Source organism: Paramormyrops kingsleyae, chromosome 23 (genome assembly GCF_048594095.1).
Source record: "Paramormyrops kingsleyae isolate MSU_618 chromosome 23, PKINGS_0.4, whole genome shotgun sequence".
NCBI lineage: Eukaryota > Metazoa > Chordata > Actinopteri > Osteoglossiformes > Mormyridae > Paramormyrops > Paramormyrops kingsleyae.
In genome coordinates, this window is record NC_132819.1 from 18,646,017 (window position 1) to 18,667,794 (window position 21,778).

At 46.7% G+C, this 21,778-nt stretch overlaps 1 protein-coding gene across 2 annotated transcripts; it reads left to right on the forward strand.

Annotated features, from left to right (window-relative positions):
- The first annotated feature begins 1,721 nt into the window (after positions 1-1,721).
- On the forward strand, positions 1,722-19,494 carry LOC111852422 (trafficking kinesin-binding protein 1-like). 2 transcript variants are annotated; one of them, XM_072705460.1, is made up of 16 exons: positions 1,722-1,875; positions 3,148-3,342; positions 5,972-6,048; positions 6,469-6,585; positions 6,838-6,938; positions 7,387-7,495; positions 7,584-7,662; positions 9,182-9,312; positions 9,488-9,562; positions 9,835-9,972; positions 10,401-10,477; positions 10,869-11,048; positions 11,252-11,550; positions 12,401-12,664; positions 16,162-16,267; positions 17,011-19,488. In XM_072705460.1, the coding sequence occupies exons 3-16, from the start codon at positions 5,998-6,000 to the stop codon at positions 17,702-17,704; spliced, it is 2,421 nt and encodes an 806-aa protein (XP_072561561.1). In that variant the 5' UTR covers positions 1,722-1,875; positions 3,148-3,342; positions 5,972-5,997; the 3' UTR covers positions 17,705-19,488. The 2 variants fall into 2 exon arrangements, with proteins under 2 accessions (XP_072561561.1, XP_023684093.2); XM_023828325.2 differs by lacking the exons at positions 1,722-1,875; positions 3,148-3,342; positions 5,972-6,048; positions 6,469-6,585 and having other exon boundaries at positions 6,836-6,938; positions 7,337-7,495; positions 17,011-19,494.
- Positions 19,495-21,778: the final 2,284 nt, after the last annotated feature.

Consider the following 21,778-nt stretch of genomic DNA (forward strand, 5'->3'; position numbering starts at 1 on the left):
TTATCCTGAGTGCATCAGCAGACCCACCTGGGATTTGAGCCTAATGTGTTCAATTAAGAATCTCACGTCTTTGTCCGCAACCCTCTGCACTGCTGTGTGGCCTGGATACATCTGGCCCCTAACCTCTGGTGTTCCTTTGGTCTGGAACGGTCATGTGACTTGCCCCCCCCCCCCATCAGGGGGTATAGATACCCTTTGCTCACATGTGCCACACAAACATGCGCCTGAGTCCTCGCTCAGATGCGATAGGCTGTTTCACGCAGAGGCCGATTCACAGATGCATGATGGGAACCTGCTGTGTTCACGCACAGAAAGCGGGGAAACGCGGGCATGTGCACGTCCATGATGGTTTGTTTTGGAGGAGGGGGGACAGCCAAGGGGGCTCCGTTCTCAGGTGAAGAGCATTCAGATGAACCTCTGCAGAGCCGAGACTGTGGATCACGTAACGCTGAGATAACGCAGGGGCTTGGTTCTAAGTCAGTGGCATAGCTAGGAATTCCACAAATTTCACCTTGCCCCCACCCAATTTTATGTATAATTTTACATATTCTGTACTGTAAAGTACTGCCCCACCCCCACTGAATCTGGCAGGATTTCCATGCCCACACTGTGCCCTTGGTCCTGAGCCGCCCCTGCAGTGTGTGTATGCACTTGTCTGTCCTGACTAATGCCTGCTCTGCTCTCATCTCTGTGTGAGAGGATGCCCCCCCCCCCCCCAAACTGGACGATGACTATCTGACCAAACTACTTCTTCAAGCTGCCCCTCCACCCCCTCACAAGATTAATATGCTGTGCCACAGTATCACAAGGTCGCACCAGTGTGGTTCATAAGGGCCAATCGTCTTAATGTAACCCGATTGATTGGTTTGGCCTGCTGTACCTCCAGATGAAGATCAGGCATTATTAATGGACTCGTGCAGATGGTTTAATAGACAGTAAAGTGACTTTTCCTTTTAGTTCAGGCAGTATGTCAGCCGCCTTTTCTTTGTAGGTTGGGACCCGAAAATATTTTTTCTGTCAGAATTTCACGTCAGACTCATTGAGAACAGTTAGGACGTCCCAGGGGACATGAATCATTACCTGGCTTTTGCTGGAGTACTTTTTTTTTCTGGTAGCAGCCAAATGGACAGTCCCTAGTGGCCAGCAGGTGAGCTGTAAGAACAAGGAGCTGGACGGCCTCTAATTCACTGTTTTTCACTTTCGGCCAGAGTCGGGCCAGCACTTATTCGTCGTGGCAGCCCGGAGAATGGAAGCTGTCAGCTTGAATCCCACCTGACGACGGCTCTGGGGTGCAGTGCTGGAGCACTTATGACCGCAGGGCTGCAGTGAGTGATGCATAGCAGCGCAGTGCCCCACTGGGACACAGAACCCCTCTGGTTCAGATCCACTCCCCCCTCGAGTGGGATTGACTGCCAGGTCACATGCTGCATCCTCCCTATGAGGCTCAGACGCTCACGCAGAGAGGAAGAGCTCACTGAGTAGGCCAGACCCCCCCCCCATCCAGACCCCCCCAGCATAAGTAGCTTCTTTTTTTGCCTTTTGTCTTACTTTTAAAGTTAAGGTCTGCTGGCGGTCTGTCAGCCTCGACACTGCGTTGACGTTGCGGCGGTGTGGGGTCACTCTGCTTCTCTGCACCCTTCTTCCAGTCTTTTGACCTCTCCCTGCCCCCCCCCCCCCATCCAGCCCTGCTCATGGCACCTGCCTCCGCCCCCCAGTAAACGGCTGCCAAGCTGGACGTCACGGATCCGCCCCCCTCCTCGGAGCCCCGCCCCCTCGAGCTCGCTCCCGCCGACGAGGAGCAGTATGTGAGCGAGCCCACGGCGTCCGGGGTCCTGCCTGAGCGTGTCGTCTACAGAGATGCCGGAACCATCACTGGTACGTGCCCAGTGGAACGGGGACCATCACTGGTACGTCACTGGAACAGGCGTAGCTGGTGGTGGAGCTTTAGCACCCTCTGCTGGACCACAGCATGGGTGCAGTTATGATTTAAAGGGGAAATGACCCTCAGTCAGAATCAGAATCCTTTTATTTACCAGGTACAAGAAGTACAAGGATTTTGTTTTAGTGCAAATGGTGGCACGAAATATACAATTAAGCAGGCCTCCAGGAAAAAAGTCCAAAAAAAATGAAAAAATACAAATAAAAATAAAAATTGTAAAAATAAGTGTGTAAAAAAAGGTGACAGTGGCATATGTAGGGTGCCAACGGTTTGGGGCGTGAGCCAAAAAGATTATAAGGTCGATAAATTTGTACAAAATAATACAGTGATTAATACAGTGATTAATTCAGTGATACAGTGATCAGATACAGAGGAGTGGGATAACACAGGCTCCCTTATTTCTCTAAGCTTGTCTCGTGTTGGGCTTGATCCTTGGTTCTCCTGCCTCTGACTATAGTCAGGTCCTTCTGAGCGCGATGCCCATCTGCTCAAAGCCCAGAAACGTGGGTCAGCTTCTCTGGAGGCACCAGCAATCAATTCAGCTGAAACTTTTTAATATTTACCCAGTGGATGTAGCTGCTGGGGTAAATGTGAAGTGCTTCCTGTGTACTGGGGCGGGGGGAGGGGGGGTAGGAGATTGGCATGTACTCGGGGGTAGCAGCTGATGCTTCTGGTCCATTAGCAGCTGATAGATGACAATCTGGCATCGCTGGAACACCCTGTAAGTGCAGAATGCTAAGTCCATGCAGTCTGTTAGAGATAGATGCTGCTTCAGGTATCTGGGTGATTTAAAGTGACAGGCTTGAATTGTTCTTCTATAAAAACGTTAATTTTCAGCCAACTCAGACCACCTGCTTTTTACCCCAACCCAGAAAGAATGTTCATTAAAAGAACAGAAGCAATCATCTTCTGCATCTCATTACATTAAAGTCTTATGTAGCTGCATTCGGTGTAAGGTGTACTGAAATCCGGGATCTGCAAGTAAACGTGCCACAGCGCCCCCTTCAGGTAGAGAGATGCCAGTGCTTGTGTTGACAATTTTTTTTTTTGTCATTAAGGAGTGATTAATATTCGGCAGTATGGTTGATGACTGACAACTTATGATAATCCCATCCATCCATTATTAGCTAATAGTACAGTCTGCCCAGTCGAGCTCCCGCCTCCGTCCCTCTCTCATTGTAACAGCGTGGATGCCCCGTGTCTTTCAGACGTGTGTAACAGCACCGACCTTCCAGAAGTGGAGATCATCAGCCTTCTGGAAGAGCAGCTGCCCCACTACCGGCTGAGGGCCGACACCATCTACGGCTATGAGCACGATGATTGGCTGCACACGCCGCTCATCTCGGCCGACGTCAGCTTCGACCTCACCACCGAGCAGATAGAGGAGACGCTCAAGTACTTCCGTGAGTGCCCCCCCCAACTCCCGACGCTGTGAAGCTGCTCGGTGACACTGAGGGACATGAATGTTTATTCGGAAATGTCATATCGTATATCAGATCCTTCAGATTCTCAAGATATTCACTATTACTCTAAAGTTATAACCTTTTTACAGTAAATAAATTTGTTATGTACAAAACCAACACCTCCACATGTTAAAGTAAAAATAGAGGAATTAAATGGATAATGAATAAGAAACCAACCAGAAATGTGTCCTCAGTATATATCCTCCTGAGACCCAAGGAAAAAAGTGTCCTTCAATTTTAGGATATTTGTCTTTGGAGGAAATAAGACATCTTACAATTTAGATTTTTAATTTGACAGCATGTCCTCTTTAGTATACAACAAGAATAAATATGTTTCCTTACATCAGTGAAAAGATACAGTAGATGCTAAAATAAAATATCCACTACAATGGACATAAATGAATGGGTGGAGTCTCAGGAGGATATATCCTCATTATTCCAGTCAAGTTCCCAGGCAGATTCCAGGTTGATCTAGTTTAGTGTGGATCACAGAACCTTAAAATAAGTCGTGGCAGGTTAGAGCTGGTTAGCTGCACTGCGAATGGTCAAACCCAGCAGGCATGAGCCGTTTTATTCTGTGCTGGGTCTCAAAGCCGAAAACCTCATAGCTTTGATCTGAGCTGAAGACAGAGGCAGTCTCCATGACAACCAACATTATAGAAAGTGGCACTGTCTGTGATCTCCAGAGAGAGTCATGTGGGTTAGGGGCGTGGTCATGAAGCCTCCCCATGATTGGTTCCCCAGTGATGGCCATCCCATGTCGTCCAATCCCAGAGGCTGTCACAGGGGGTTTATGCCCACGCTTGCCTCTGATGGGGTTTGAGGTTTGGCATATGCATTCAACTGTGTTCCCTTTGATGCCTTGGAAATAAAAATATTCATTTAATTGATTTCTCCCAAAAAAAATGTATGGATTAAGAGTCTAATGTGTTTAAAAATGGTTCCACACATGAAAGCTTATTTGATCTCTCTCACACCGACAGTACAGTATGGTTCGCTTTGTTCTGTTCTTTCTAATTTATCCTGAAAAGTGCCCTGTAATGTGATGAGATGAAGCTTTAATTGTGCTTTGATGTTAACCAGTATTTCTGTTTATGCCAGTAGTTCTCAGACCGGGTCTAGGGACGAACTGTTATCCTGGCTTAATTAATGAACTGGACTGTTATGATATTATCGGGGCAATATAGAGCTGTCAATTAGCCTATTTCATGTCTTTGGTAAACCACACAACTCAGGGAGAGCATGCTGGATGCCCAGACCTGGAGCTGTGAGGTCTCAGTGCTGCCCCCTGTTGCCTCTCAGCTGCCAGGTCACCCATATTAAGAGCCAGTAAAAAATGTACCTCGAAAATGGCCTGGAATTTATTAATTTAGAATCAGGTCTATATAGTTCACAGGTTACTGTAAAAAGATGCCCGATTTATATCAAATGCTAAGGAATCAGATGTCAGTAACTGCAGTTGCAGTGAAATACAACTGTAGTGAAAGTAAAATGTACCTGGTTTTACAAGTACAAATCAAAAGTAAAAGAACATTTAGATCTGTTGATCTTACAAAAAACAACAGGTTTGAATTCAGCATTGTAAGTTACAGTGCAGCACAATACGGAAAACTAAGAGAGAGGTAAGGAGCTCGCACTGATTACAGTGCGTAAGGAGCATGCACTGATTACAGTGCGTACGGAGCATGCACTGATTACAGTGCGTAAGGAGCATGCACTGATTACAGTGCGTAAGGAGCATGCACTGATTACAGTGCATACGGAGCATGCACTGATTACAGTGCGTAAGGAGCATGCACTGATTACAGTGCGTAAGGAGCATGCACTGATTACAGTGCGTAAGGAGCATGCACTGATTACAGTGCGTAAGGAGCCACGCCCACCATATGACATATGAGAACCCGAGTGCAGCCATGTGGCTGGTAATACCTCAGCAGTCCAAATGGACCAGTGTGTGTTTTTTTCCAGTGGCTGGGGTGCCAATCCTGCCACCAACCCCCAAATTTTCGGAGGACTTGCATGCAGGGCTGGATGTAGATTAACGCCATACCCAGGACAAAGCAACTGCAGGTTAAGGGCCTTACTCAAGGGCCCAGTGGAGTAGAATCACTCTGGGCATTCATGGGATTTGAACCAGCAACCTTCCACTTGCTCACACAGATCCCTAGGCTCAGAACCACCACTCTGCCTGTAACAGAAAAGGAAAACTGAGTTGCAAGAAAATTAGTAGATTTTTTAAATTCACAAAATAAGATGTTTGCAGGTAACTTGGTCTCAGTTGGATGCCCCTGCAGTAGATTTACGGTACTTTACACCCTTACATGTTGGGATTAATAACAGTAAGGACTGAGACTTTTGTGGCGTTTGTACTCTCCTGTCAGTGTGGTAGCATATTTTTCCACTAGGTGGTGCTGTTCCCTCACATGTCAAAGGCAACTGGCTCAACTCTGACCCCCGTTAATAGTGCAGTTCAGTCACTGTCTGCATCAGGAGTGCAGCCATCCGCGGCCGGCATGCGGAGTGACATAAGCTGAAGTGATCGTGGTCCCTGTGTGGTTTCTGCTTACAGTGCTATGTGCTGACAGAGTGAGCCAGATGACCAAGACCTACAGTGACATCGATGCAGTCACACGTCTGCTGGAAGAGGTGGGGGGGCATGCTGTGCTTGCAGACTGTATCGTCACTGTACTGTGTCTATCCGAGAAGCCCAGCCATAATGGGATCTGCATGCTCATATCTTTCTTTAATCTGCATGTAGCCTGTATGTATGATCAGGTTAAATTCATAATAAAATAGACCACAAGGGGGCTCTAAATTAGCTTGTGTCCAGCATAATCAATGGCCCTGTGATGGGAGAAATGAGCATGTTAGATTTCCAGTGGGTGTGGTTATCAAGTGCTGTCACCCTCTGCCTACTTTAACCCCTCGGTGACTGATGATGTAACTGATGGGAACTGATTCATCTCGTCAGACTTACTTGAGGTTTTCAAAGCCGTGTTCCTGGGCTTGCCATTGGCCCTTTAAACCGAAGCCTTGTCCTGTACCTCCACCCCCCCACCCCCCCAGAGGGAGCGGGATTTGGAGCTGGCCGCACGCATCGGCCAGTCGCTGCTGAAGAAGAACAGGAATCTCATCCAGCACAACGAGTACCTGGAGGAGCAAGTGGGGCGAATCCAGGACGAGGTGAGGGATGGGCGGAGCTTATTCGGAGGGGCCTGGGTATTGGGTGGGTTTTTTGGGAGGGGGCTGGGGGGGTGAGTCGGGTTTCACGGGAGGGGCTTGATACGTGGGTGGGTCTTCCTGGGAGGGACGTGGTGCTTGAGTTGGGTTTTGTGGGAGAGTCATGGTGCTTGGGTGGGGGTTGTGGGTGGGGCCCAAATCGTGGGTGGGGTTTCATGCAGTCATCGTGCCTCTCACTGCTTTCTCACCCTGGAGGTCTTTCAACTGCACCACGAACTGAGCATGAAGGACGAGCTGCTCCGCTTCTACACCAGCGTCGCTGATGACAGCGAGGGGGACTCGTCCGGCTCCACACCGTGAGCGCCCCCTATCTGTCCCCTACACCTTCTGGCTGCCGCCCCACCTGTCTTTACTGTGGTCAGCTGTCCTTATTCCTGTTTTCATCTCATTCCAACATCCCCTGCCACCTTCATAGTGACTACCTACTTGTCTTTGTCACCTGTCACCTCCATTGTGGACGGCTGCCTGTCCCAGTCACTCCCACCGGGGTCGGCTGCCTGTCCCTGTCACCCCCACAGTGGACATTTACGCGTCCCTGCCAGTAATAATTTTCATTGGTTCAATGAGACCTGGATGAACTTTGACCGTCCAGCATCATTCCTTGATTTTGGGGGTGTATTTTCTGTCATGGGCATTTTAGCCACCCGCTACCCCTCCACCGCCACTGTCTTCCATGGCCTGTTCCTTTCATCAGTCCCTGTGGTTCTGCCTTTCGTTCATGGACGGCTCCTCGGGCTCTGGCAGGTCGCGGCGGAACCGGTCCACGTCCTCCATGCCCAGCTACTTCCCAGTGGACTCGATGCAGAAGAAGCTGAAAGATCTGGAGCTGGAGAACATCATTCTGAGATCAGAGGTAAGCAGGGGAGCATGTGCTGGGGTGGGGGGGGGGGTGCTCATGTTGCAGCGTCTGGGTGCCATTCAGTCTGCTACCCCCCCGCTAGGCCTCCCATCTGAAGACAGAGACGTATTCGTACGAAGAGAAGGAGCACCAGCTGGTGGACGACTGCGTGAGAGAGCTCAGTGAGTCTCGCACCGCGGGCCGGGGTGGGTGTGACCGGGCGTGCTCGCTTGGCAACAGCTGACAGGGGGAAATACGCCCCCTAGCTGTGAGCTCTGGCCTGCCATTCAGATATTGATTTCCCTGCCCAAGAACGGTGGGCAGGGCTGGTTTGTCTCTAAGGCCCTGTTCACACCTGATATTAGCACGTGTCCTGGTGATCCGATCACGATTGGACAGCGATAAATACGTCCATTCACACCCGGCATTAACATGCGTCTCGATTGGCCACTTTTAATCATGTGACCCCGCCTGCGTCTGGAGCAGCTCTGACATAAATATGGAAGCTTAATCAAAGGGCATATTAAATATGATCTGTGCAAATTACAAGACATATTTAATAAATCACTTCTTACACTGTTTCCCAAACTTGCATGACATTAATAATGCGCACTTTTGACAGCGTTTCCATGCCAATGGGTCACGACAGTCCGATATCAAACCCGCTTCCCAGCAGCTTCAAACTTTTTTTCTGCTGTTGTAGATAAAAAATGTTGTTATTCACAATGCAGTTTACAACACAGTGACCTATTCTGCACTGACATACGTTGTGACATAAATCACGTCAAGTACCACTCACACATTTAATGCGTACGTACATATGCGTAGGCTACTTACGCGCACAGGAGGACGTCAGCTGGGTAGGCGGTCCTTCAGTGCCACCCAGGACACATTTGCATTCACTTCTATAAGAATGTGGCTGTTTGTGTCCCGACCACCTCCGAATGTGGACTGAACGATCCGATCTCAATTGCGTCCTCAGTGCGTTTCGGGTGCGTTCACACCCGTCATTAGTGCTGTCCACTTGTGATCGGATCACCCAGGACGCACGTTAATATCAGGTGTGAACAGGGTCCTCCATGAAGATGTCACTGGCTTCCCAGAAACCCTGGTTTAAGCTTATTGTCGATTGTGTCTGTTCCGAAGGTGTGTTCGATATGTATGTCATATAAACAATGTGTGATATCATTCATAATTTACCACCCTGAGCTTTTGAGCACAGTTATGACTGACATTAGGTAAACACATTGGGACACTTAAGGCAAGGCGAGTTTTTTTATACAGCACAATTCAGACGCAATGTAGAAGAATGTATTTAAATAAAAGACATTAAAATCACGTTTAACAGACAAAACATAAATAAATAGACAAAGCAACAGATGAATGAAATAAAATTTTGAAAACCATTAAAGCCAAATAAACAAATGTTTCACTGAAAAGAAGTTACACTGTAGTTACTGTACAGTGTTTGGCTAAACTGATTTAATTTATTGAAAAGCTGCGGTAAACAATACTGTTTTTAAATGAGCAGACAGTTTTAGCAGACCTCAGGTCTTCAGGAAGCTCGTTCTACAGACAAGGAGCACAGACACTGACCACTGCCTCGCCTTTCTTGGTCTTTGATTATACGTGATAATGTACAGAAATCTGGCAATAACTCATCGTCGTCCTGTTCTTGTCACTCCGGTGACTGACATGAAGGAGAGTCCAGCCTTCAGATCTCGTCCATCGCGGAGGAGCTGGCCAGGAAAACGGAGGATGCCTCTCGTCAGCAGGAAGAGATCACACACCTGCTATCCCAGATCGTGGACCTGCAGAAGAAAGCTAAATCTGTGCGTAACCTGTAGTAATCCTGGCATTTTGCAATTCCTAGTCACTTGACCAGTGTTCCACTCCCAGTTCCTCCTCTAGGGGGAGCTGCTGCTTCAATTTTAAAGTTCTCCTGATTTAATGATCACCTTCTCCAACCTGACCACAGTTGCTGTTCACTCATCTTTCTGTTGGCAGTATGCCATCGAAAATGAGGAGCTCACTCAGCACCTGAGGGCCGCCAAAGATGCACAGCACCAGCTAACGGGTGAGGTAGGCCTCCGCATCGGGTGGAGAACTCCTGCCTGTACCACCAGGGCAAGGTAGGCCTCCATGTCGTGAGATGGTAGGCCTCCGGATCAGGGTAGAGCCCCATTATCTGCAGGAGGTAAGCTTGTGGGTCAGTGCAGTACCTCCAGCACCAATATCAAACTCCATGAGCGTCTAGCTTTAGGATTCTGACTGCAAAGCTTCTGTAGATCTAAGGATGTCCTTCAGAATTGACAAATGGTTATATTCCTTCTCTCCTTCCTGTTTTCCAACAGCTGCAGGAACTGGAGGACAAGTACGCCGAGTGCATTGAGATGCTGCACGAGGCTCAGGAGGAACTTAAGAACCTGAGGAACAAGGCGCTGCCCTACAGCACCCCCCGTCGCATCCACCCCCTCGGCTTCTTCCCCATGGTGGGCGTCCTGTCTGATCCTGGGGCCGTTGCACAAGGCCAGCCTTACTGCCTGTCAGACACCGCTTGTGAAGCTGGCTAGCTGCGACAGTGAAGGCAGCCCATGGGTTCCCTAGATCTCGGCCCCCTGTTGGCCATAAACAGTCAGTACACTAAATTATTTATTAAACACATTCCTGATGTGTTAGCAGCACATCCTGTCAACCAGCTAGTTAGCTACGATCTTCAAACTCTACTTGCTAACTATTTATTGAGTTTTTGAAACATCTGGGGGAGGGGGCAGGGATGGGCCTGGACTGACTAAGTTGAGCCCCAGACACAACAAACCGGCCAACGCATTCCATTCTCCATGAAGTAATGAAATTATCTCTGGTGGTTGGGCTGACAGTGATCTGTGTGTGTGTGTGTGTGTGTGTGTCTGGCCTCCAGGACTCCTTGGCTGCAGAGATTGAGGGTTCCATGCGCAAGGAGATGGAGCAAGACGACGCAGAGACGCCAGAGCTGAAGTAAGTCTGTAGCGTGACTTTCAAGCATGTCGTCTAATTGTCAAAATATTAAGGCTTATTACCTTAACTTGCCTTAGTCTAACTGCATGACTTTGGAGACTGGGGGAAGAAATTGGAAACTGGAGAGGCCAGAGGGCCCCCACACAAAACGGAGAGAGCATTCAAACTCCACACACGCGCACACACACACACACACACACACACACACACACACCACACACGCAGGCAGGTTAGAGAGCTACCCAATGAAAATATTATATATTGTACCCCAGAAGGAGATTTACAGTGTGGAGGGAAAAACATGGTATATTTCTGAGAACCGTACACCTCGCACTTACTCATTTGAAAGGAGTAAAATCGCCACAGTGTGTTTATGCATGTGTGTGAGCAGTGATCAGCACAAGCGTGTGTTTGAGACCGTGAAGCACATCAACCAGGCCCCTCGGACCCCAGTCGCTAACATCCCCGGGTCAAACCGCTCGTCCTCCCCGCTGAAGTCATCCCCATCTCGGCCCAGACCACACGGGGGCAGTGTTGGCAGCACCATTGCTGTGGGGATGCCAGACGACAGGTGGGTTTGTCATCGACTCCGGCCGATAGACCACAGTTGTGTGGAAAGACCTTGCACAAACCGCCATGTTGTTTTTTACCAGTGTTTTCTAAGTACTGTGTTTTTACAGTGTTTTTTGCAGGGACTGCCAATTCTGTGGGCATGAAAATGTTTAGTGTGTTTTTTTGTGTTCTGTATCTTTTTTGTTTTTTTTCGGGCACCAGCGCGGACGACTCCAACAAGCACCCGGGGACCCGCATGGCCACCGACTCCCAGGACCTGGAGCTGGCACTGCGGAGGCTGTCCCTGCGGCGGGAGAACTACCTGAGCGAGCGGCGCTTCTCCAAGGAGGAGCGGGAGCGGAGTCTGCGTGGGTCGTCGGAGGGCAGCTCGCGGGGGGGGCACCTGACGCCCTGTGACAGCATTATGTCCCTGGGCACCTCGCTCTCGGGGCTGTCCGGCTACACCTACTGCAGCCGCTCCTACCTGCCCGACAAGCTGCAGATCGTCAAGCCCCTAGAAGGTGACTGCCCTTGGGCCCCGCCCCCTGTCCCGCCTACTTTTAAACCCCGCCTCCGCCAGGTCCCTCATGTACCACTGGAAGTCTGGTACCCTCTCTTCACAGCGGTCCAAACTCAGAGGCAAATTTAAATGACCCTTGCTGGGTCTGTGGCCTGCGGACCCCGGCACCAGGAAGGTCATTACAAACGTTTCTGTCCGTCCATCTATCATTCCATTCACCTGATCTGTCTGAGGTGCCCATTATTTTAATCAAATTTTTGCATTCACATTACTTTTGTGTTTGTTTTTAGCGGACATTTCTGTCCCAAGTGACATACAAGTTTCATCGTACAGTCATTAGAAGTGTTAACAGAGAAAGAGACTAAAATCATGTTCCACTGGTGCTGGAGATGATGGTGATGCTGCTGACAGTTTCACTTTCCACTTTTGGGATGGTTTCTGTGTCCTGACTGCAGAGGTGGATAGTTCATGTTCAGAAAGTACAGATCCAGACCAAGATTTTGTTTCAACCAGCTGAGTTTAAAGAGTCACATTCACAGAGTACTCAACTGGTTGGTTTTTGTCAATAACATCCAAATCAGAAACACAAACCGTCTCATAACATTACAGAAATATTCTGACAAACACTTTTACCCTGAGTATGACTTTTGGTGACGTGAGTGTGTGCAGTGCCAGCCATTTCCAGACATTCAAATGATTATTAGTCATTTGTGGCATATAAAGTTGTAAGAATCTGCCCTTCTAGGTTGTAAATCAATGCTCTCTGGATGTGGATGAGCTTCAGGAGGCCTGAGGTGTAGCTCCATCATTTGTTGTCCTCACCACGCCCCCGTCCCCCCGCTTTGGGACAGGCTCTGCCACCCTTCACCACTGGCAGCAGCTGGCACAGCCCAACTTGGGGGGCATCCTGGACTCCCGGCCCGGCGTCATCTCCAAGGGCTTCCGTCCACTGGACCTGGAACTGGAGCAGGTCTACCAGTTCGCTGACTTCGAGGAGGACGAGCCGGGCGAGGTGTTCTTCCAGAACCTTCCGGGGCCCACCCCCATCCCGGGTGGAAGTCACGCATCATCCTGCACCACCCCTGGCAGCCATCAGACCGTGCTGGAGGCCCCAGGTGAGCTTAGAGGGCTGCCATGAAAACTCTTTAAGAATTTACCCCGCTGTTCAAAAGTTTGGGGTCACTTACAAATTTCCTTGCTCTCGGAAAAAAAAACAATTTTTTTTGTCCATTAAAATAACATCAGATAGATCAGAAAGATCACAGGGGCGATCACATATTTTGGGCTACAATTTTTTAGGGCCCCTGTAACTCAGGGGCTCTTGGAATCATCCTAATCCCCCCCCCCCCCCCCCCACCCCTTACGGCACCCCTGGGTGTACAGAGCAGCGCAGACTGGCTCTAACCACAGCAGAAAGAGCAGAGTTAGGCCCCAGTGCACAACTGAGCGAGATGATAAATACAATAGAGTGTGTAGATTGAGAAACAGGCACCTCATAGGTCTTCAACTGGCAGCTTCATTAAATAGGACCCGCAAAAGACCAATCTCAGTGTCAACAGTGAAGAGGCAACTGGCCCTCTAGGCAGAAAAATGGCCAATAAAAAGAAAAGACGGAGATGAACAAATGAACACAGAAACTGGACAGAGGAAGAAGAAAGGCTGTGCTTTAGTCCTGCAACAGGACAATGACCGAAACTCCAAACTATGCATGAACTTTTCAAGGAAAAATGAGTCAGCTGGTATTCTGTGTATAATGCAGTGTAATGCAGTGGCCAGCCACTGGATCTCAGCTCTATTGAGCTGTTTTGGGAGCAGCTTGACTGAATGGTACATAAGAAGTGCCCATCAAGCCAATCCAACCTGTGGGAGATGCTTCAGGAAGCACGTGGTGAAATCTCGTCAGATTACCTCAGCAATCTGACTTCTAGAACAACCAAGGTCTACATGGCTGTAATTGCTGCAAATGGAGGACTCTTTGACAAAAGCAAAGTTTGATGAAGTTTCATGCCCTCATTATTACATAACATGAAAACTTAATCTAACCAGTTAAATTCCCAGATATCGCAGGAAAGTGCAGTAGTCCTGCAGTATCCACGGGTGATGCGTTCCAAGACCTACCGCGGATAGCCGAAAGCACAGATAGCCAAAACAGTGGATAGCCAAAAGCACAGATAATAGAAAACCATCTGCAGACTCCATATACAGTGGTACCTCAGAACGCGAACTTAATCCGTTCAGAACTCCGGATCGAATCCTAAAAAGTTCGGGTTCTGATCGAATTTTCCCCATAAGATAAAATGGAAAACCAATTAATTGGTTCCCGGCCCCAAAAAATGACACCTAAATATGTTTTTTTTTAGAATTTAAACACAAAATTAACCGGATTAAACAAGAAGAGCATATACTGTACTAAACACATCTAAGGACATTTATCAAAACAGTAATTTGTAAAGTAAGAAAATAAATGTATCCAAACAATGTGTAAAGTTAAAAAAAGAACAATTTGTCCTGCCCCAATCATCCGCTCCTTCCGTGTGCCACGCCCCCTCGTTAACCCTGTGTGGAATCCTCGTGTGATCAGCTGTTTCTGGTTGTTGTCATAAGTTCTCTGTATTTAGTCCGCGTTTCAGTTTGTTTCCCCAGTCCGGTCATTGTATTGTCCGTCTGCGTTTTGCCTGCCTTACCTGTAATTAAACCCCGTATTCCCCGTTAACCTGACGTCTGCGCCTTTAACTCCGTTCCGTCCCAGCTTGACATTATTATTATAATTAAATGTATTAATGGTTTATTATTAATATTAAAATAATAAGAAATCTTAATTTTTAAATGTATTTTATTATATAGTAATAATTACTGTTACTGTCGATCATTCTTTAAATGTATTTTTACTGTCTAAATATATGTATTCAGCTTGTGTAAACATGCACGATGCTATCACAGCGAATGCTAGGCTGAGACTGAAGCGTTACCCTTTGTTTCCGCTGAGAGACGTGCCGCGTGACTCATTTTCCCGCGCGTACAAGTTATCTTAGGTTGGCGTTCAAGGTTTGACTTCTGAGATTCAGATCGAGTACTAGGTATTTTTTTTCCGAACTGGTTGGTTCGACTTTTAAGAAATTCGAGTTCTAATGAGTTCGAGAACTGAGGTACCACTATATAATGGGATTTTCATATTATATATGGTAATTGATAAATTACACACAGTAAGACATTACAACGTTAAATACAGTAATAATAAAGTACATTATAATACAGTACTATACTCTCAAATGATTGGAAAGGATTCTGACATTTCAGCCTAATTCTCAAGAGATGATAGAGCAATGAAGAAATATGTATCAAGCAGAGCATGTGAGCGGAGTGGAGCAGGCTGTTGGCTCCGCCCGCTCCTCCGCTCTAATTCGCCCTACGCTGCTCCGCTCAACACCGTTCCTCGCCCCACTAAAATTTCCTCCCGCTCCAGTCAAATCGCTCCACGCTCGCTCCAATTTAAGAGGGACAAATACAGTAATCTGCATGCCTAACAAATGTCACCTTACGCCGAAGCCTTATATAATAAAGAAATATGAGCAACGGCAACATTGCCACTCAGAACAGAAAATATTTATTTTTAAACAACATATAGGCAACAATGGAGAGGTTTGGCAATGGCATTCCACACAAAATAGGCTTAAAAATAAAGGAATCAGTGGGCTTAATAGCCTAAATAATACTGTATACAGGCTAAACGCATCCACGTTTTAAATTCCGCATTTTTTTTCTGTTGATGCCGCTGCTGCATCTCTCTATAAAATAAAATTTCACTGACAGCGTTACGTGAAATTAAAAAATCCTATTAGACCTACTTTGAATGACAAAACTAATTTATTTGATTACCAATATTTATAGACTTTTATACTTTTATTTAATTCATAGATTTGATATGCTACAACCATATACAGTAAAATTTGCTCACGTTTTGCTCTGGCTTGCGCCTGTTCGCATAGCACAATCTCATGTTTCTGAGAAAGGTAATTCAGAGTCGTAGTGTGAGCGGTATCGGAGCGAAACTGGAGCGAGACAGAGGGGACCGCTCCAGCCTTAATTAAAAAACCGCTCCGCGCTCTGACCAAATTCTGCCCGCTCCGCTCTACTCCGCTCACATGCTCAGGTGTCAAGGGATGATAGAGCAATGAAAATAATGCTTTTTATACCAATCAAAGGGTGAAGAAACAATGAAAAAAACATACTGTTACACATTTTACATTTTTTTTGGATCACTGTAAACCACAGATAACTGAAACAGTGATAACGGAAACCACAGTAACTGAAACCGTGATAACTGAAACTGTGGTAACTGAAACCATGATAGCTGAAACTGTGGTAACTTAATCCGCTGTAACTGAAACCACAGTAACTGAAACCGCAGATATGGGGGAAGCCATTCAGCGGTGGACTGTTTATATGCTATGCAAAAAAAATCAACAATAGCTAGACTTTCCTCTACTAGCAGGAATGTTTCTTTCATGCACAGAGATATTGAAACGTGTCTGAATATTTCACTGATAAATTGCCTCTCTGCTGTGCTGCAATGTGTACAGGACACTAACTCCCCATGTGTTTTTACCTTTAGTGACATATTACCCCGGTAAATGCATGTCTCACACCAACTCTACCTACACCTTCACCACCTGTCGCATCCTGCACCCCTCGGACGAGCTGACCCAAGTCACTCCCAGGTAAGCCCCCCCCCCCCCCCCCCCAATCTACCAGTTGTCCTTTTATTCAAAGCTACGCTCTTCGCATGACAAGCAGTGAAAGGCGGGTGGGTGATTTGTTCTGCCAAAAAAGAAAAAAGACACGCTGAGGATAATAGCACCCCCTGCTGTCCACACAGCTCCTGCGATTCCTCACTGCTGACTTTTTCAAAAGGTGCTGAATTTGTATTCAGATCAGAGGACATGGTGACTATGAATTCCTCTGTAGTCGATATGTAAACCTACATATCTAATAATTTATCATTTATTGTTTCTAAATAAGTAAAACATTCTGCAGATACCCTGCATTTATTTGTTGGAGTATGATCTACTACCCTTCTCTGTAAGTCACTTTGGGACCATGTTCGGCTAATGCATTGGCTGATTTTGGCTGATGCATACCAAGGTGTGATGCCCTCAGGCAGCCTTAGCTGTGAGTGGCTGCTTTGTGTCCTTTATCGAGCATCACCTTGCGACACTAGGAGGCTTGTAATGTACTTTATTGTATCCAATGTACGAGCCGGAGTACAGATCTGAAAGGCTAAGTGTCTCGGCTGTGGTGTTCAGTCCCAGTGGTCTTCAGTCCCTGATGATCTGAAGGGTTAAGTGTCTTGGCTGTGGTGTTCAGTCCCAGTGGTCTTCAGTCCCTGATGATCTGAAGGATTAAGTGTCTCGGCTGTGGTGTTCAGTCCCGCCGCCCAGCCTAAACTCCTCGTCTTCCACAGCCTGAACGCCGCCTCGGGCTCCTGCATCATGACCAGCACCTTTAAAGCCACCCCCGCCGCCACGCCTTGCACCCCACGGCGCCTCAGCTTGGCTGAGTCCTTCACCAACCTGCGTGACTCCACCAAGACCACCAGCACCTCCCTGGGATTGGTGCGCCTCCTGCAGGAGAGGGGTATCTCCGCTGCTGTCTACCACCCCCCGAGCTGGGCTCGGGCTGGTAACGGGGCCCTATCCAGTGCCGCGGCCACCCTTCCTGCCCCTGACCCCCCCACACACACACCCCCCACTTCCCCCACGAACCAATCACCAGCGGTCGACACAGACGCCCCGTTTGATTTCCAGACCTCTGGCATGTCGTACGAGAACTTCCTGGCGTCACGGCCCGCCCACTTCATCTTGCGGGAGGTGACGGCGGAGGGCAGGAAGCAGGCCGACCGCGAGAGCCAGACTGACGTCAGCATCTACAACCTGAACCTGGTCGACAAGCTGAAGCGCTTCAGCGTGGCTGGCCCCCGGGCCCCGCTGAGGACCTTGACCCGGCCAGGCCCACCCTTCTCCCTGAGTGCGGACCTGCGCCGGAACCGCAGCTACCCCGCCGTGGTGGGGGCCAGCATGGCCATGAAGGGACCAGGGCCCCCCAGCCCCGAGGACGTCCTGGGGGCCAAGCTCCCTAGGCAAAGTAGCCTGCAGTGAGCAACGGACACCCCCACCCCTGGGTCCTGGTACTCTCTGCACCTGAACCAGTACATCCTCAGCTACCGTGTCTCCATTCTGGCCATTTGAACCAACTCCATGTCCCCCAGCACTGTAGGACCTTGCTCTGGTTCCCAGAGCTCACCATTACAGCCCCTGGGGTGGGAAGGGTAACTTGTGTAGATGTTACTCAGAGCCTGAGAACCAGTGGAAATCCCTCCCATTTCTACCCAGACTCCTTCTGTATGTCCGTGTGCCATCAGCAGTGAAGTTTAGATCGTTACAGATATGTATAGTTTGGAGAAGTTCATACAGTTACTTATAGTGACCATATAAGAATGGCAGTCTTGTTTTAACCCCGTTCATAATCAGAAAACCGAAATAATAATAAAAACAATAAAAAAAACTTGAAATTTCCAGGTGGATCGTTGAAGACACGCTTGGCTTTACAATCGCCATACTGGGTTTGAGCCCATTATGCTACGCCTTGCCTTTGTATAAATACACTGAAATATATATTCAACAAGTAACGTGAAACGTTTATGCAGCCGTTTTAATAAACGAATATGGTGCTGTTAAGGGATAAAGAAGAACGCGTCTTGAAGTGGACGTAACTGATGTAACCATAATGTTCCCTCAGTTTTGCCTTCTCGTGTAATGGAAATGGGTAAACATTGCAAAAAATAACTAAGTTATAAATAAAATATGACATATCAGAAATAGATGTGGAGTGGTTTGTAGGGTTGCCCGTAAAACGTTTTTTCCCCGGATTATTTGTACGTGTTTCCACTTGTATTTATTAACGTTCCTCAAAATACAATCCTGACATCACATCTCTCCTGGAAGTTCCGGGGGTCTCCCTGACACCCGCGAATGACGCGATCTGTTTGTCGTCGGGTCGCTTTGGCTCTACTAAGGCGGATATGGGCGAACGCTAAAGCATGAGGGCAAATGACGGTACAGACGCTCCCCGGGTTACGACGGGGTTATCGTAACGTGAAAATGCATTTTAATACAGTACACCTAACCTATCAAACATCATAGCCTAACCTAGTTTACTTTGAACATGCTAGAACACTTAGGCCTACATTAGCCTGCAGTTGGGCACAATCATTAACAGAAATTCTACTTCATAATAAAATGTCGAATATCTCATGCAATTTATTGAATATTGTACTGAAAGTGACAAACATTTACCCATCGTAAAACTCGAAATGTTGTAATACGGACCATTGTGGCCCCTGAAGCATCTATACTTGGGAATATTGCAGCTCGTTGTGCAATGTGGAAACGGTCTTTGAAATCAGCGATCAAACGGCTGGCGCTTCTGTTCTGTGCCTGGCGGCGCGTCTGCAGAGTACAATGGGCGTCCCCCCAAGGCGCAAACTGCCCAGGCCGTCAAGAAAAAAGCGAGTTACAGTCGCTTTTACTGATTTTTAACAGTTTTAGTTATTCTGCTCTAAAAGTTTGACTCGTTAAATAAGCGCATCATTTAACTTAGTTATGGAAGGATCTTCATGTCATGTCCAGTCTATGGTGTAATCGGATTCTCGGGGCTGTATTGTGGAAAAAAAAAGTTTTCTGAACAATGAGTGAAATGACAATAAAAAAAGCAATAATATAAAAGTGCCTTGTGTTCCTGTCAGAAATTTGGGAGAACATAGATTACCTCTTTATCTGTTCGGATGAAAATGGCACAGCGCCAAAACAAGAGGAAACTAATATAAAGCAGAAAGGTAAAATATGAATAATATTAATTTTATTCATAGTAGTATTTATTATATATCGTTTGTGTCATATCACTGAAGACAATAAATTGTGATGCATGTTTTGTGTGCCGATAAAGGCAGACAAGGACCAAATTTCGCTTTAAAAAAAAAATGACGGACGTGTTTCTCCATCTGTCAGATGAACTGAATATTTAGTTGAATTTGACGTGTGGCATTTTCATCAGTATACCCAGCGTGTTGCTCTTTTCTCTTGTCAAGCAGACAAATATGACTGATTGGATTAAACACTTTGAATGGTTTTTAACCCATTTATTTTTTTCCGGTAATTGACAATGATGAATAGGGGGTTCAGATCTTCCAGAAAGGGTGATTTGGGGAATTACAGACAGATATTTGTGCCTCCAGGAATAATATCAGAGATTCTTAAAGTAAGCATCACACCATCCTCAAAAAACTCCACTGGTGATCGTAACTTCATCCTTAATACTTAACAGGTATTGCACCAGTCTCTACTAAGAATGTAACTCAATATATCCATCTGTTCTGATCTTCCATAACATTCAATGTCAGACGCTGTACCTGGGAACTGACACAGGGAGCAGTGGGGTTTATTTAATCTCTGTGCATTAAATCAGGCTGGGGCTGACGATGTAATCTCATCAAGCCTGGAGCATCTCAACTTCAGTTTCTCTGCGTCTCTGTCCTGAAGAGAACCTTAAAGATCTGTGCCTCAACTCTCTATAGGAGGGTTGCAGTTTATTGCACAATCGTCTCAATCCACCTCCTGTCGCAATCCTCCCATGCTTATGATGATGCAATTTAAATAATCTATTAAATAAATCCTAAACTGTAGTTATTAATTGTTGCAGACATACATTTTTCAGAGAGCAGGGAAGACAATACCTGGAGTAACTGGGGCTCGAGGGCCTTACTCAAAACACCCAGCACTGCCAACCGTGGGAATTTGAGCCGACGACCTTCTGATGACAGGCATCCTAATCCATGAAGCCACACAGCACCACCTAAATGGACCCAAGCCCTTTTAATAAGCAATCATTTGAAGAACCACTTATTTGCATTTTATTTGCAGACATATTTCTTCAAAGCGATGTACATTTCTCTGCCTTAAATCAGTGACCTTACATACAGTCACCATATCCCAAGGGGCACAGGTACTCTGACAGATTCAGGGGGCCCGGAATTTGCCAAGGGCCCCTAAATACAGAAAACCTTACATTAAATTAGGCGGGGGGCCCAAGGTAACATTTTGTCGGGGGGGGAGCGAATTTCTAGCTATGACCTGTGCATAGCTAGACTGCTAGAGTATGTCAGCAGAAATGTCAGCAGAAATAACATTTAGCTTTTTAGTTAAAAAAATATATGTCTCTGACCAAGGTGAGGATGTATTTTGATACATGTTTAAGTTATTCTTTGTTTAAAGTTTAGTTATATTTAGTTTTGAACTTTGTCGCACATGCTTGTAAGTGTACTTCAGTTTTGTGGTGAGCTTCAATCTTTAAGTATCTTGGCGTGTAGAGTGACACTTTTCCCATACATTTATCTTCTAACTGCTTATCGTGCATGGGAACAGTTGGGGGGCATTTTTTTAAACCAGTTGAAATGTGTCAGTTCTGGTGTAAGAAGTGTTGATTTTTTTTATTATTGCCAAGTGAAGATCAGGACCCAACCATTACTTATTTTCACTCTATGTTGCATGTTATTTACCAAGTCTGTCCTCATTTAGAGCTGAGTTCCCTGTGAATTCTCCTTTGTGTGGATTCATTAAGAATGCAGGTCCGTGCCACTTTCATTTGCCACAAGACTGAAGGATATTACAGTAATATCATTACGAAATGATGCGCACATCACGCAAAAATCAATTTGCACGTTCCATTATGTGAATACATTGAATTACATCACTCTAATATTTCTTTATTGCCAGCAAAGCTCAGACTGGACACAGGAATATTCTTTATTTCTGCCAGTTAGGCCAAATTAGGCATGACATCGTGAATATTGCTTAACAGAGAATATTGCGAGATCGTGTAGGTCCATCCTGGTGGTTACACGCATATGAAACCTACCTAAATCTTGCACCTGCTGGACATGTAATCAAACAGTTATACAAATTTGCAAAGAACAAAAACAAAACATTACTCCTTTTTTTATGAGAGGGCTACGCAAATTGGGCTTGGAACACTGATTGGCTGTGCTGCACAGTGAGGTATTATGTCGAGGACCCAAAGGACCATTTTAAAATCACTGCTCTGATTTTTCGGAAGTTCTCCATCGCACCCCTGCCTCGGTTTTCATACTGCTGTGGTTATGTGCATCCTGCCGCCCT